The sequence below is a fragment of the Podarcis pityusensis genome, assembly GCF_964106645.2.
Source record: "Podarcis pityusensis genome assembly, chromosome: 9".
NCBI lineage: Eukaryota > Metazoa > Chordata > Lepidosauria > Squamata > Lacertidae > Podarcis > Podarcis pityusensis.
Genome location: NC_138034.1, coordinates 5,080,065 through 5,093,759, shown reverse-complemented (window position 1 = coordinate 5,093,759; position 13,695 = coordinate 5,080,065). Strand labels below are relative to the sequence as shown.

General features: G+C 43.9%; 1 protein-coding gene across 2 annotated transcripts in view; it reads left to right on the top strand.

Annotated features, from left to right (window-relative positions):
• Positions 1-1,591: 1,591 nt before the first annotated feature.
• HTT (huntingtin) overlaps positions 1,592-13,695 on the top strand; it is a 107,218-nt gene continuing 95,114 nt past the window's right edge. For both annotated transcript variants that reach the window (XM_081021484.1, XM_081021483.1), the window contains exons 1-3: positions 1,592-2,046; positions 10,920-11,003; positions 13,397-13,517. In XM_081021484.1, coding sequence (XP_080877610.1) covers positions 1,865-2,046; positions 10,920-11,003; positions 13,397-13,517 — 387 coding nt within the window. In that variant the 5' untranslated portion in view covers positions 1,592-1,864. The remainder of the gene's footprint in view (positions 2,047-10,919; positions 11,004-13,396; positions 13,518-13,695) is intronic.

Genomic DNA, 13,695 nt, shown 5'->3' with positions numbered 1-13,695 from the left:
GTTTTGCCACATGCACAGAAGTGTTCTTCGCGTATGCACAGAAACATTCTGCACACTTCACACATGCGCAGAAGCGCTCTGTCATACTCTGGCGCTTGCGCAGAAGTGCTGCTCTAGTTGCAGACTTTTCGGGGTGCGAACGGCACCCTGGAACGGATCGTGTCTGCACCTGTCACTGGTCTTGACAAACTGAGCTTAGGGTAGATCTACGTTATTTAAAGCACATCATGTGCAGGAGGGCAGCTCCCCCCACAAATCAAGAAAATCAATAAAAATAATGAGGTTCTTCTCCCCCCGCCCTAAGCCTGGCTACACCCATGAAGCACATTGCTTCCCCTAAAGAATCCCAGCAACTGTCATTTGATAAGGATATGGGGGGGGGGGGGTGAGAGAGAGACTCCAAAATATGCTTTGGGCCAGGACAAATCATACACCGAAGCAAAAATGGAGCATCCTTTTACAAGATGCCAGTCTATCATGGTTGGTCCTGATCATGCATTTATGATAACTTGGAAACATGATAATTTTTATTAACATTATTGTTGTGCTTGAAGGAAAGGGAGGCCCCTAATTATGAGGATGCATGATGTGGGGGTATCCCAACGTTTATTTTGTAGTTCAGGAACATACAAACTTTATTTTGACGTTCTGGGATAGGTGGGACTTTTTCTTTTTTAAAGTGTTTTTGAGCAAATAAGGAGCTGGCAACTAGTAACCCAACTCCAGCGAGGTGCTCAGAATTCTCTGAGGGAAAGGGCAGGTTTCGAATTCGCTTCGAAGGCGGAGTGTGCAGGCGACCTTGGCTCTCGCTTTTCTGGGGGTCCAGAGACCACGATCCTCTGTGCTTCTTTGCCAAGCCTTCCGGTTCCCAATTCCAAGTCGTCTTAGTCGCCCCCGCAAGTATTTTAAGTACGAAATCATGCCAAACTCAAAAAGTAATCCAGAGGTTCTGTTTTGTGGCAATGGTTTGTTTTTAACTTTTAAATGTATGTGCAGACGATCACAGGGCAGTTTGTGGTATTATATGAAAATCACAAAAATACGTAACGAGATAATAATCCCACCACCAAGCAGAGGCTTTGGAGAAGAGGAAGGATATGCAAGGATTTGTCGAGATTTGAAATAACCGCTCCTGCTGCACAGAGAAGGAGGGGGATCATAGCACTGGTCGGAAGCCAACGCCGTCCGGGACTCTTGCGGGAATTATTTATATGGGGATCCAGACAGAGAGCTATTTCACTGAGCCCACGAGAGAGGAGCGCCCTCCGCCGGGCGAGCCGGAAGTGCCTTCGAAGCAACAGCGCCGCGCTCGCGAGGCTGCTGGACAGAAAGCGGGGCGGGGTCTCAGCGCAGCCCAGGGAGAAGTGGGAGGGCCTTCGGTCCCGCTCTCTTTTGCGATTGGCCCTCGCCGATTTCCTCCCCGCCGACTGGCCAACCGCCTCCTTCGAGCGTGTGGCTTGAGCAGGAAGTGGGCGCGGCGATGCCTTTCCCCACCCCTGCTCCTATTGATGGCATCGGCTGTCCATCCAGGGAGGCGGGGCGGTGGGCTCGCCTGGGGAACCGGAAGCTGTCAGCGCTTGTGCCGGGATCGCCGAGCGAGGAGGTTCCGCGCCGCCGCCGCCGCCGCCGGGGATGATGGGAGGCTCTCAAGATGGCGCCGGCGCGTCGGTGGCGGACTGAGCGCGCCGTCTCCCGCCTCTAGCCCGCTCTGGCGCTGTGAGCGGCTGGCCGCGACGGCTCTTGCGGGGCCGAGTCCCCCGAGGGCGGGCGAGGGAGTTTGGCCGGCCGGCCGGCCAGCAGCAGCCGGACTCGGAGTTGGCTTCCCTCCCCGCGCGCGCGCGCCTCTGTGAGGGCGAGGGGGGGCATGGCCACCATGGAGAAGCTGATGAAGGCCTTCGAGTCCCTCCGCTCCTTCCAGCAGCAACAGGGCCCCGCTGCCTCGGCGGCGGCGGCAACAGCAGCACCAGGCACGGCACCACCCGCCGCCTCAGCCGCCGCCACGGTCGCCGCCGCCGCCGCCGCCCCCGGGGAGCCGCCTCACAGACCGTGAGTTGTGAAGGGAGGCTGGAGCGAGCGGGCGGGCGGGCGGGGGGCGAGAAAGCGGCCGCAGGGCCCGCGCTCGGGAGAGGCGGGGAGGTGGTCCGGTGGGAGCGGTGGGAGCCGGAGCGCCGTTTGCTCTTGGACGTCTTCCGTGTCCCCCGCAGGCTAGTGTAGCCTGGAAGGAGCAAAGCACGGCAACTGCCGTATTTTTCGCTCTATAACACGCACCCGACCATAACACGCACGAAGTTTTTAGAGGAGGAAAATCCGTAGGCATGCCACCCGTAGGCATTCCCTCCATAACACGCACAGACATTTCCCCTTACTTTTTAGGAGGAAAAAAGTGAGTGTTATGGTGCAAAAAATATGGGTACATCGCGGAAACCAGCCTCTTAAAATCGAGGAAATGTAATCTTCGGGGCCTCAGGTCCAACGGGCATAGGTGTTTTCATTTACAGTATTGTTGTTATATTTACTCAATTTGTATACCCCCCCTTCACTTGAAGTTCACAGTTCGCAAGATAAAAATACAAATTGAGAACACGAAATGCATAGTGAAAACAAGAACAAAACAAGTTGACCCCTCCCCCCAAACACATTTAAAAGGACATTATATGTCAGTCAGTGAAAAGGCCTGGTAACTTTTCACCTCCCTGCAGAGAGACACCACAGAAAAGGTCTGCTCTCATGTTGCCACCCTCTGGGTCTCTTGTGGGCCTCAGATGATGATCACAGGGTCTGAATTGGTTCACATGGGGAGAGACAGTCCTTGAGGCATTGCGATCCTGAGCCATTTAATGCTTTAGAGGTAAAACCAGCACATTGAATCAGGCTAAATAAGTTAAACAATTCAAGATATAACACTGGACAAGTAACACCAACTGGCTTAACTGAGAAACAGACTGACAGACAAACTGCAGACCAACAGACTACTGAGCTGACATGCATTAATCACAGCTATTGTCAGGGCACTGGGCTGTTACTGTAGCAACTGGCTTGGTTGACCATGCACTTGCAATTAAATTATCTATGGGATGATTTACACTCATGAATGAGAATAACCCATTTTCTCATGTACACGCAGCTGTAACCTCTCTGCTAGTTTTCCTCGGCCAAAAAGGGCAAGGGTCCAGAGTACAAGTCTGATCCAAGCACTTTGTCCACATCCTTGACCTGAAGCCTTACCAACTGAAACTCATACAACGTAACTCCTCCCACATAGGCACATTAAAACCAAGGGGAGGTGGAAAATGCATTAAAAGCATCCCCGCCAAAGGCCACAAATAGTTACCGTATTTTTTGCACCATAACACTCACTTTTTTCCTCCTAGAAAGTAAGGGGAAATGTCTGTGCGTGTTATGGAGGGATGCCTACGGATGGCGGGGGGATCTGCTGCAGTCGTGAGCAGAGGATCCATGGTTCCCCTTCCTTCCTTCCTTCCTCCATGGCTCGCTTTGAAACAGCAAAGCGGGATAAGAGCCACTGAGTGGGGAGGAGGGAGGGACAGAGAGCCTGCTTCTTTAAAGGAGCAAAGCTCCTTCTTTAAAGGAGTAAGCGGCTCCTGTCCGGTTGGTTCCTTTAAAGCAAGCAGGCTCTCTGTCCCTCTCTCCTCCCCACTCAGCTCGCTACATAGCAGCAAAGGTTTTCAGCTCGCGAAGCTGGGGATGAGCGGGGAGGAGGGAGAAAAGCAGAGCCTGCTTGCTTTAAAGGAGCAAAGCGGGAGAGGAGAGGAGCCTTCTCTCCTTATACGCCTCTTCTTCATTATTAGCAGCATCCTTCTCCACCCACCCCACGCGTGCTTCTTCTCCCCTTAAACCCCTCTTCTGCATTATTAGCAGCATCCTTCTCCACACACCCCACACGTGCTCCTTGTCCCTTGAGTGCTTTTCCTTCCCTCCCCACTTAAAACGTGGTTACAAAGCACGGATCCACATGGATCCTCAGGATTTTTGCACTGGGTCACCCCAAATTCACCATCAGATCACATAGCATGTCCATGGCTACATCTTGCACCAAAAAAATCATACACCCACTGTTGCCTGGAGCCACAGTGGTGCAAAAACGTGGTTACAAAGCATGGATCCACATGGATCCTCAGGATTTTTGCACTGGGTCACCCCAAATTCACCATCAGATCACATAGCATGTCCATGGCTACATCTTGCACCAAAAAAATCACACACCCACTGTTGCCTGGAGCCACAGTGGTGCAAAAACGTGGTTACAAAGCATGGATCCACATGGATCCTCAGGATTTTTGCATTGGGCTACTCCAAACTCACTGTCAGATCACATGTCTGTGGCCACAGCTTGAACCACAAAAATCATACATCCACTGTTTCGTTTAGAATATTTTTTTTCTTGTTTCCCTCCTCTAAAAACTATGTGCGTGTTATGGTTGGGTGCGTGTTATGGAGTGAAAAATACGGTAAATGCCTTTGTTTGGTTGTAGAGAAAAGTTTTTGCATGGCACCTTGATGCAAATCCTTTTGAGTTCAGTATGACTTGCTTCTTGAATAAGCATCATTATGATAGCACTGCAAAGTTCTTCTAATTTGTTGCCTTGGGAGAACAATGCTCCTTTTCTGTCCAAAGGTTCTTGTCTAAATTATAAGTTCTTAAATTTCCCCCACTGCCTCACCCCATTTCTAAAGAAGGAAATGTTTTCCAGAGTTGGAGACCGAGATCAGTAAAATAGCATGAGAAATGCCCACTGTTTGGTGGGTTAAAACGTTTTCCAATACAGCACATGTTGCAAGGCAACCTGAGAGAAAAACCATTCGTCTTTATTCTTCTGTTTTCCTTCACCAAATTGACTGTGGTAGACCTCCTAGAGAGAAACTGGGCATTTTCCAGAGAGGGGAGGAACCTGTTGCTACCAAGGAGGAAGCAGGTGCATTTATGGAATGCTGCTGAAAGTTAAAGCTATAAAAACTCTGACCCTTGCCATACTGCTTTCTACACTGAGATTAGTTTTGACATTCTAGTCCTTGTTTTCCTTACTACAGCTACGGCCCTGAGTAAAGTTAACAGGCTTTGGTATCCTTGCAGATAATTCTACTTGAAATAATAAAAAAGCAGCAGTTAAAAAGCTTACATATCTGACTGCCAGGAGTTGATGGTTACTTGTTGCAAGTGACTCAAGAAAAGGGAGCTAGTTACACATTTCTTTTAATGTGTTCCAGCTGAAAACGGGTGTAACTCATTGCTGAAAGGCAGTTCCCATGTACTATATATAATGCATAGGTCTGCCCTGTATGCTTTCTTAGGTCATCTAATATCCATGCTTGTTGCCTCAACTCAAGCGCCATTCTATTTCCTGTCTCTGGTCCTATACCTAGGAAAATCCAGTTGTCATTCTGTCTTCTTTGCTTCAAGCCCTTCTTAAAAACCCCTTAGTGATTTTGGAAACATTAAGTGTGCATACATACTTCTAAACATTTATTTGTTTAAATATTTATAATCCTCACTTTCGTGAAGTATGTCAAAATGGTATGCAACATACACAATATAATAAAATCAGTAAGGGTATCCATGAGAACATAATTTAAAACATCAGTAGATACAGGTTGGTTAAAAAGAGAAATTCATATTGTGAAGGCCTGTGTAAACTATAGAATTTGCAGAAGATGTCTGAAAGAAGCAAGGATTATTCCTGCTGAACCTGTGCTGGTAGGGAGCTCTGCAAGACAGGGCCTGCCTCTCTAAAGGCTCAGTCACTAGCTAAGGCTAACTGAACCCCAGAGATGTGGGGAACAATAAATAAAGTAAGGTAAAGGGACCCCTGACCATTAGGTCCAGTTGTGGCCGACTCTGGGGTTGCAGTGCTCATCTCGCTTTACTGGCTGAGGGAGCCTGCGTACAGCTTCCGGGTCATGTGGCCAGCGTGACTAAGCCGCTTCTGGCAAACCAGAGCAGCGAACAGAAACGCCATTTACCTTCCCGCTGAAGCGGTACCTATTTCTTTACTTGCAATTTTTTTTTTAAAATGATATTTATTGAAAAAAGAATTTTTTTAAAAAAATACAAAGAAAAAAGACAAAAAATAAAAATAAAAAAATAAAACCATCATTTTCAAATTCTCCACTTTCATTAGCTTCTTTCTATGACCTCCTCCTCCTCCCTTTTCTTGTATCTTGGTTAATAGTTGTCACAGCAAATCCTTTCCCTAATTCATAGTATTCTGTCATTACATTACCTTACTCTATTTTCATCTTATCTCATAAAAAACCTTAAAGCTTAAGACTTAAATCTTATTTTTACCAACTTCTCATAACCATTACCTTTTTACCTAATTCTTTAAACATTTTTACAAGAGCCAAGTAATTTCATTTCAACATTTTTCTAACATTCATCAATTTTATAAAACATTCCTAATGATAGAAAAAAGAAATAAGAACAATCCAATCTTCTTCCAGCGTCCCTTCCTCCTGGTCCCGGGTTTGTCAGTCCTTTTTATCCCATTAGTCTGGCACATTAACCTGGTGATCTTATATCCGAGGCCTTCAAGTCTCTTCCATGTCCCTTCCGCAGCTCTTCTTCATATTTTCCTTTCACTCGTGGGAACTCCAGCTTGGTAGTGTTTTTGACCCTTTTCAACAAATCAGCCCCTTTCCCATAGTCCAGACTAGACTCCATGTGGTATTTTAAGACATGTTTCAAATTCCCTCCAAAATTGGGAGCCCCCACAGCTCCAAACATCTGACGGCCCATTGCCAGACTCGGAAAGTGCTCTGACGTGCTTTCGAACTGCTAGGTTGGCAGGAGCAGGGACCGACAACGGGAGCTCACCCCGTTGCGGGGATTCGAACCGCCGACCTTCTGATCGGCAAGTCCTAGGCTCTGTGGTTTAATCCACAGCGCCACCCGCATCCCATAATAAATAAAGTATTATGTGTTAAAGTTTGCCATCTTTCTGCTTGTGTTTTATAATCTTGGTCTCATTTCTACTCTTTAAGCTGTTCTTTGTTCCAGAATTCTTTGTTAATGTATAGAGCATTTTCAGCTGGGGAACCTCGGGTCCAGGGCCTGAATGTGGCCCTTTATGCCTCTTTAATTGGCCCTTGGGACTCTCCACAGGCCACACTTCCTCCCCAGTTACCTCCTGGCCCAGCTTTGCAACCTGCTTGACTGGTTTTTCCTAGATAGAATGTGACTTTGAACTCTGTTCATGCTTCTTGCTTGTCTAACTAGAGGATAAAAAGGTGTGTGTGTGTGGAAACTAGTGTAGTGTACAAATGTAAAATTTATGTTTATTCATCTGCCCGCTTTTGCCTCTAGTCCTACCACTGTATGTGGCCCCTGGAAGGTTGTCCAGAAGGGCACATGGCTCTTATGCGGGGGGAAACCTGCCCACCCTCAGTGTAGTTGGTGCTTTATAGACTGACCTAAGCAAACATGAGAGGGAGGGTACAGTATGAATAGTAACATTTGGGAAGTAACAACCAAAGAGATGGTTAGAGTGGGAATTGCAAGGGTATGAGTGCTACTAATTTCAAATAAATATAGACTGGAAGTCTTGTATGCAGGTGCTGTGCCACTTCTGTGAGTGCATTTGAGCTGCTTCTCAAATTGCTGGACACTAGTACGGTATCCATTTTAATATTTTCCCTCTTTTAAAATGTAACAGGTATATAATTATCTAGAAACATAGAAAGGAGTTCAAAACATAATCTAACAGCCCTTGCTTCCAGGGAGAAGTGCAGGCAAATATTTGTTTGGTTAATCCAAATCAATGTGACAGACGCACAAATTCTCATCTTGCTTTCCTGGGACAAAATTTCTTAGCCTCTGCTCTTTCTGCGGTGAGGTCACAGAATTTATGTGGAGTTCTTACCAGTCCACTTTCACTTTTCTCATAAAAGCTGTAGTTTTTTGTATACATTCTCATGCTTGCAGCTTTTCTTTGAGTAAAGAGTTTTAGATATGCTCATCAGACCATCACAAAATGAAACCTTTAACAGTATGAAAATGGCGCAGGGTATCACCAATAGAAGTTAACTCTGACCCAAATAAAATTATGACTTAAACTTAAAATTTCTATGGCAGATCGCAGCATTCCCCCTTTAAAAAATATGTATCTCAACAAATATTAGCTTAGGAGATGAAATACTTTTATTCAGATTTTCATAAATTCATGTAAAACCTAAACAAATAAAAGCGTAAAATAAAATTATCATTTTTGGCAACAAACTGAATTTCTTATGAATTTTATCATCAGTTACTGCTAATAGAAAATGCAGTTTTCTGTTATCATTTATTTACTAAGTAGATAAGTTAAATACAGAAACTCATACGTCAAACCTCCTCATTGCTAGGGCTGGGCAACACCAGGTTTTCAACTCATGATATAGCACCAGCTAAATATCACAATATCACAGTATATCACAATATATATCTGTGGGGGTGGAGGGCCTTGCTGAGCCTCCCTGTGGGGGCAGAGGGTCCCGCCATTCGTCCCTGCAGTGGCAGGACGGGGGCGCCCTTGATGAGGCTCCTTGCAGTGGTGGATGGCCTTAAAATGTAAGGAAGTAGTAGATTTAATAAAAATATTAAATAAACTTCCATATATTATGTTTAATACATTTTCAACTAATTTATGAATAGTTTAAGTGATTTACTAGTCAAGTTCCATCTGCTTCCCCACTCAGAGCTCTAAGTGGAATCTGTGTGTTCATAAGCCCCACTGAGTTCAACCAAACTTCTACTTTCCTCAGAGTAAGCCCCATTAAATTCAGTAGGGCTTGCTTGTGAGTAGACGCTCATTTGCTTTCAAATGATGATGATGTGGTGACATCTTTAAAGCAAATTTACCATGGCACACATTTTTCTGGACTAGAGTCCACTTCATCACATGCAAGTTGGTTGTGGTTAAGGGGAGTCTACTGTTTATGTGGATTTGCAACTAATTGAAGGACTGTGCCTAAGAAGTGTGGTGGTGCAGGATTCTGTCTGATATGCTTTTGATATTGTACCTTTATAAATGGCTTTGATGAAGGCGTCAAAAGGGATGCTCATGAAAGCTGTAGATCACATAAAATTGGTTGGGATAGGATCCAGGATCTTGATATGTTGGAAAACTGGGCCAAAACTAACAAAAGAAATTCCAAAAGAAATAAATGTGGGTGGGAAGACTCAGATGCACAGATATAGGATGAGTGACACTACTTATGCAAATTTAAAGTGTGATTCATGTGCTTGGGAGCTGGCCAGCTGAAATCATACACATGCAAAGTGGAGAGCTAGCCTTAAAAGCTCTTTCTGCTCTGAGTTTCCCTGGTGTGGAGTTTTTTTAGCTTTCATATTTGCTTACCTACTGCTGGGAGGCTTGTTTGAACTTCCCAGAGTCTGGTGAACAAGGCCCACTCAGCTCGCTGGCTAATAATAATGATAAATAATAATATTTATACCCTGCCCATCTGGCTGGGTTGTCAGATGGGTATGCTTTTGCAGGAGCAGTGCTGGGGTTGTATTAACTATATGTGATTTTGACTTTTCCTGCAATCTTCGGAATGCAGTCCCTGCACAAGTTGTGAGTTACATGTTAAAAAGATTTGGGCTTTTTAGTAGACTACAAGCTAAACATTAGATGAGTCAGCAGTGTGGTCCATGGCCATCTGTCATGGATGCTGTAGCCGAGATTCCGGTATCGCAGCAGATTGAACTTGATGACTCTTGGGATTCCTTCCAATTCTATGATTCTAAGTATAGCGTTTAGATTGCAAGAAGTAATTGAACTGCTCTATTCTTTGTTCAAACCTCACTTGTCACTTAGGTGATGGGTCAGATTTATTTTCTGTTGCTCGAAATGCCAATGGGCTCAAATTACAGCGTACCCCCTGCCCTCTCACCTTTGCCAATGCCACCTGCTGGCATGCTCGAGAGGGAGGGAGGAAGGCAGGAAAGTGTCCAAGGAAGGAAGAGGCCACCTGGTGCATGCTTCCACCTCGGCTGCCAAGTCCACTAGGGGGGCGCATCACTTGCCCCACCCTGGGTGCCAGCAACCCACGCTACACCACTGGTTTCTTGCATCAGTAGAAGTTTGCCCTTGATTACCTTTGAGGGCCTTTTCAACTCTGATTCTTCCAAGATAACATTCTTACAACATAACATTCTAACTGATAGGCTAGATTTCAGAGGTACCTTTTAGGATACCATGCTCCTTTACACTGTAGATCTGTTTGCCAGATCTGAAGTTCTATTCTTTTAGACTCATTATGCAATGTAGCTTGAGAAAGGAGAGGAAGCATAAGTTCAAAGCCCTGTTAGACGCATGGAACTAATGGTTCAGTTGAAATAATAGCTATAGGTTTGTTGATATTTAAGTAAGTTTAATGCTGTCTTGGTCAGAATTGAATATTTGCATTTATTTGTTTGTTTGACTTCTATACTGCGTTTCATCATAAGATCTCAGGGCGGTTCACAAGATATTTTTGGCTATGTGGTTTTGAGTTTTGACTTCAGTGCCATGCATTTTCAGAAAACCTGTAAAACTAAACCCTTTTCTTGCTCAAGCATTTTAGGAAGAAATTTATTGCAATCATTATGTTATTGTTTCTTGACACTTTATTATATTATTATTTATTAATTTCTATACCACCCTTGATTTGAGGATCATAGGTTTTGGAATATTGATGAAATATATAGAGTATATTTTACATGAAATGTTGTTTTGTGTCTGACATACATTCTCAGGATTCTTAAGTCATTTTTTACCAAATGAATTTAAGAAATAATGTAGTCAAGGTATCAGTTCATTGTAACAAAATAGAATTTTCTGATATTCACAGGATAGCTCTACTGCCTTAACTTTACTGTTGTATAAAGCATATCAAGTGTTGGTATTTTGTATAATTACAAATCTTATCTCTTATTTTAGAAAGAAAGAACTTTCCACCACCAAGAAAGATCGAGTGAATCATTGCCTAACAATATGTGAAAATATAGTTGCTCAGTCTTTAAGGTAATCAAGCGTTTTCTGATCTCTGTTTATGCAAATACTGTTCTGTTTCAGTGATTCAATGTTTCAGTGAGTATATAATATACATTATTGTACTTCTTCTGCTCTAATGGTTCATCATGCTTGTATGCAGAACAAGGGAACTTGCTCTTATGCTCCCATTTCATTGCAGGATGAAATTTAAAGGTTGATAATTAGCTCTCAAAATGTGGTCCTTCTACTTGTAAAGGGCTTTATGCTACTCTTGATCAAGGCAGGGAAAGGAGGAACTAGACAAGCAAATAATGGTTTGGATCTCCTCTGTATGCTGCTGTTTGGTGTATTTGAGTGGTTGGGCTTGCTGCCCTGATAAGGAGGAGTTTGTTCAATATACCTAGCTACACCTCTGTCTGCAGTTAGATACACCCACTTTTAACTGAAGCCCTGCCTATGTTACATGATGCGCTGATCAAATATAAAATAGGGGTGTTTCTAATAGCAATACAGCACTGAAAGCTCTCTAGTCTTTTCTCCTACTTACTGCTCAGAAACAATTGCACTATATTCATTAATGGGGAATGGGGAAAACTGTTTAATATGAAAGCTTCCTCTTGACATTGTGGAAACAATGTCCCCATGAGCAATCTGAAATTCATTTATACAGTATTTATATACCACTTAACCCAGTGGTTCCCAAACCTCTTACGCACAGGCAACTTGAAAATTGCTGAGGGTCTCGGCAGACCATTTAATACTTTTTCTGCTTGTTGTAGCAACTGTAGTGTGCTGTGCTAGATGCTGTATGATTTTTAATTGCATTTTTACTGCTGCTTTTATTTCTTTCATTGTATTTTGCTGTGTTACAGTTTGAATTCCCTAGAATTCAAATTGTAAGTGTTCTTCACAGATGTGCTGTGGGGCTTCTAACTGAAGGTTGTAGACCACTATTGGTCTGCAGACCACAGTTCGAAAACTAGTAACTTAACCATCTAAGCAGTTTACATCAAGTATAATACAAAAAGTGTAAAATACATTAAAATTACCAATGATGTTGAAAAAAAGTTGACCTAAAATGATCAAACTATAAATACACTCAGCATTTTTAAAATATACATTTTAAAATAAAATTACATGCTGAAATATGTGCCCAATAAACATATCTTGGTAGGCTTGCTTAAACAAAAAAGCTTTTAGCAGCCGAGGTGGAGAGTGAAAGTGAATGTTTTTACTTCAGAAAAAACTGCAGATCTGTGTTACGTACTAAGTTTGGGAACCGTGCTTTCTTCTTAGAATTATATAAAGGACACACGGAGGGTCATCTAGCCCAACCCCCTGCAATGCAGAGTTAAATATCAAACCGGAAAATAAAACCATGAAAAGGATGGGGAGAGTGCATGAGCAAATAATCCCCCTGGCTCAATCCTGCTTGTTCCTCAGCCATTGCTTAGATCAGTGTTTGGGAACTGTTTTGTTGTTGAGGACCATATTCCCTTGGGGTAACTTGCTGGTGGTCACTGGCTAGGACAAGAACCATTCCCACCGTTCTCACACCTCAGTCCGTACGTTCTCTCATGCACAAACCTCATTATCCATAATTGACCATGCAGTTTTGGCGAGATCAAGGCGTTCCACTATTCCGCTTTGCTGCTGGTTCCCCCCACCCTTAGGAGTGGAGGGAGGTCGGTGGGAAATCTCTCCGCAACACCCTGCTCTTGCTGAGTTTCAGTGAGAGTGAGGTGTCCCTCCGCTCTGCTTTGCTCCTTCTCCTCAAGGAGAAACCCTTGCAGGGTTTGCAAGGACTTTTCCTTGAGAGGAAGCCCTTGTGGAGCCTCACACCCCCTCCAATTGCAGGGGTGGCAGCAGGGTGTTTCGCCTCGGGTACCAAAGCATCTCAGGCTGCACCTGTTTTTATGACTATTTGTCACAGCTTTTCTGCATCTCCTCCCTCAAACTCTCATGCACCAAAGGATTGCAGTGAAGGAGAGGAGCAAGATCCGAAGGTAGCCAGCATTTGATGAGGAGCCTTTTCAAAATACAGTGGTACCTCGGGTTACATACGCTTCAGGTTACAGACTCCGCTAACCCAGAAATATTGCTTCAAGTTAAGAACTTTGCTTCAGGATGAGAACAGAAATTGTGCTCCGGCAGCACAGCGGCAGTGGGAGGCCCCATTAGCTAAAGTGGTGCTTCAGGTTAAGAACAGTTTCAGGTTAAGTACAGACCTCCGGAACGAATTAAGTACTTAACCCGAGGTACCGCTGTATTGGGGAATGTGCTAACTTCAGATTATTGAAGCTGAAAAATAATTCTTACGTTTTCAATTAATTTGGAATTTTATGAACACAGCGTAACGTCCAGGAGTTTAACCTGACAAGTGGAACTTGGCTCATGATAACTTTTCTTTTTTTCCATTAAAGAAATTCTCCAGAATTTCAGAAATTGCTGGGCATTGCTATGGAACTTTTCCTACTCTGTAGTGATGATGCAGAGTCAGATGTAAGGATGGTTGCTGATGAATGCCTCAATAAAGTTATAAAAGTAAGTTGCATTTGGTTTTGTGCCCTGTAATTGCTGATAAAATTATTGAATATTACCATTGGGGTTCTGTGACAGATGACTTGGTGGAAAGAGTAGGTTTTTGTAGCATATTAGTATGTGTAGTTCTGATGTATGAGTATCATCTCTGTAGATCTAGCAAATTGCTATCTTTGTAGTT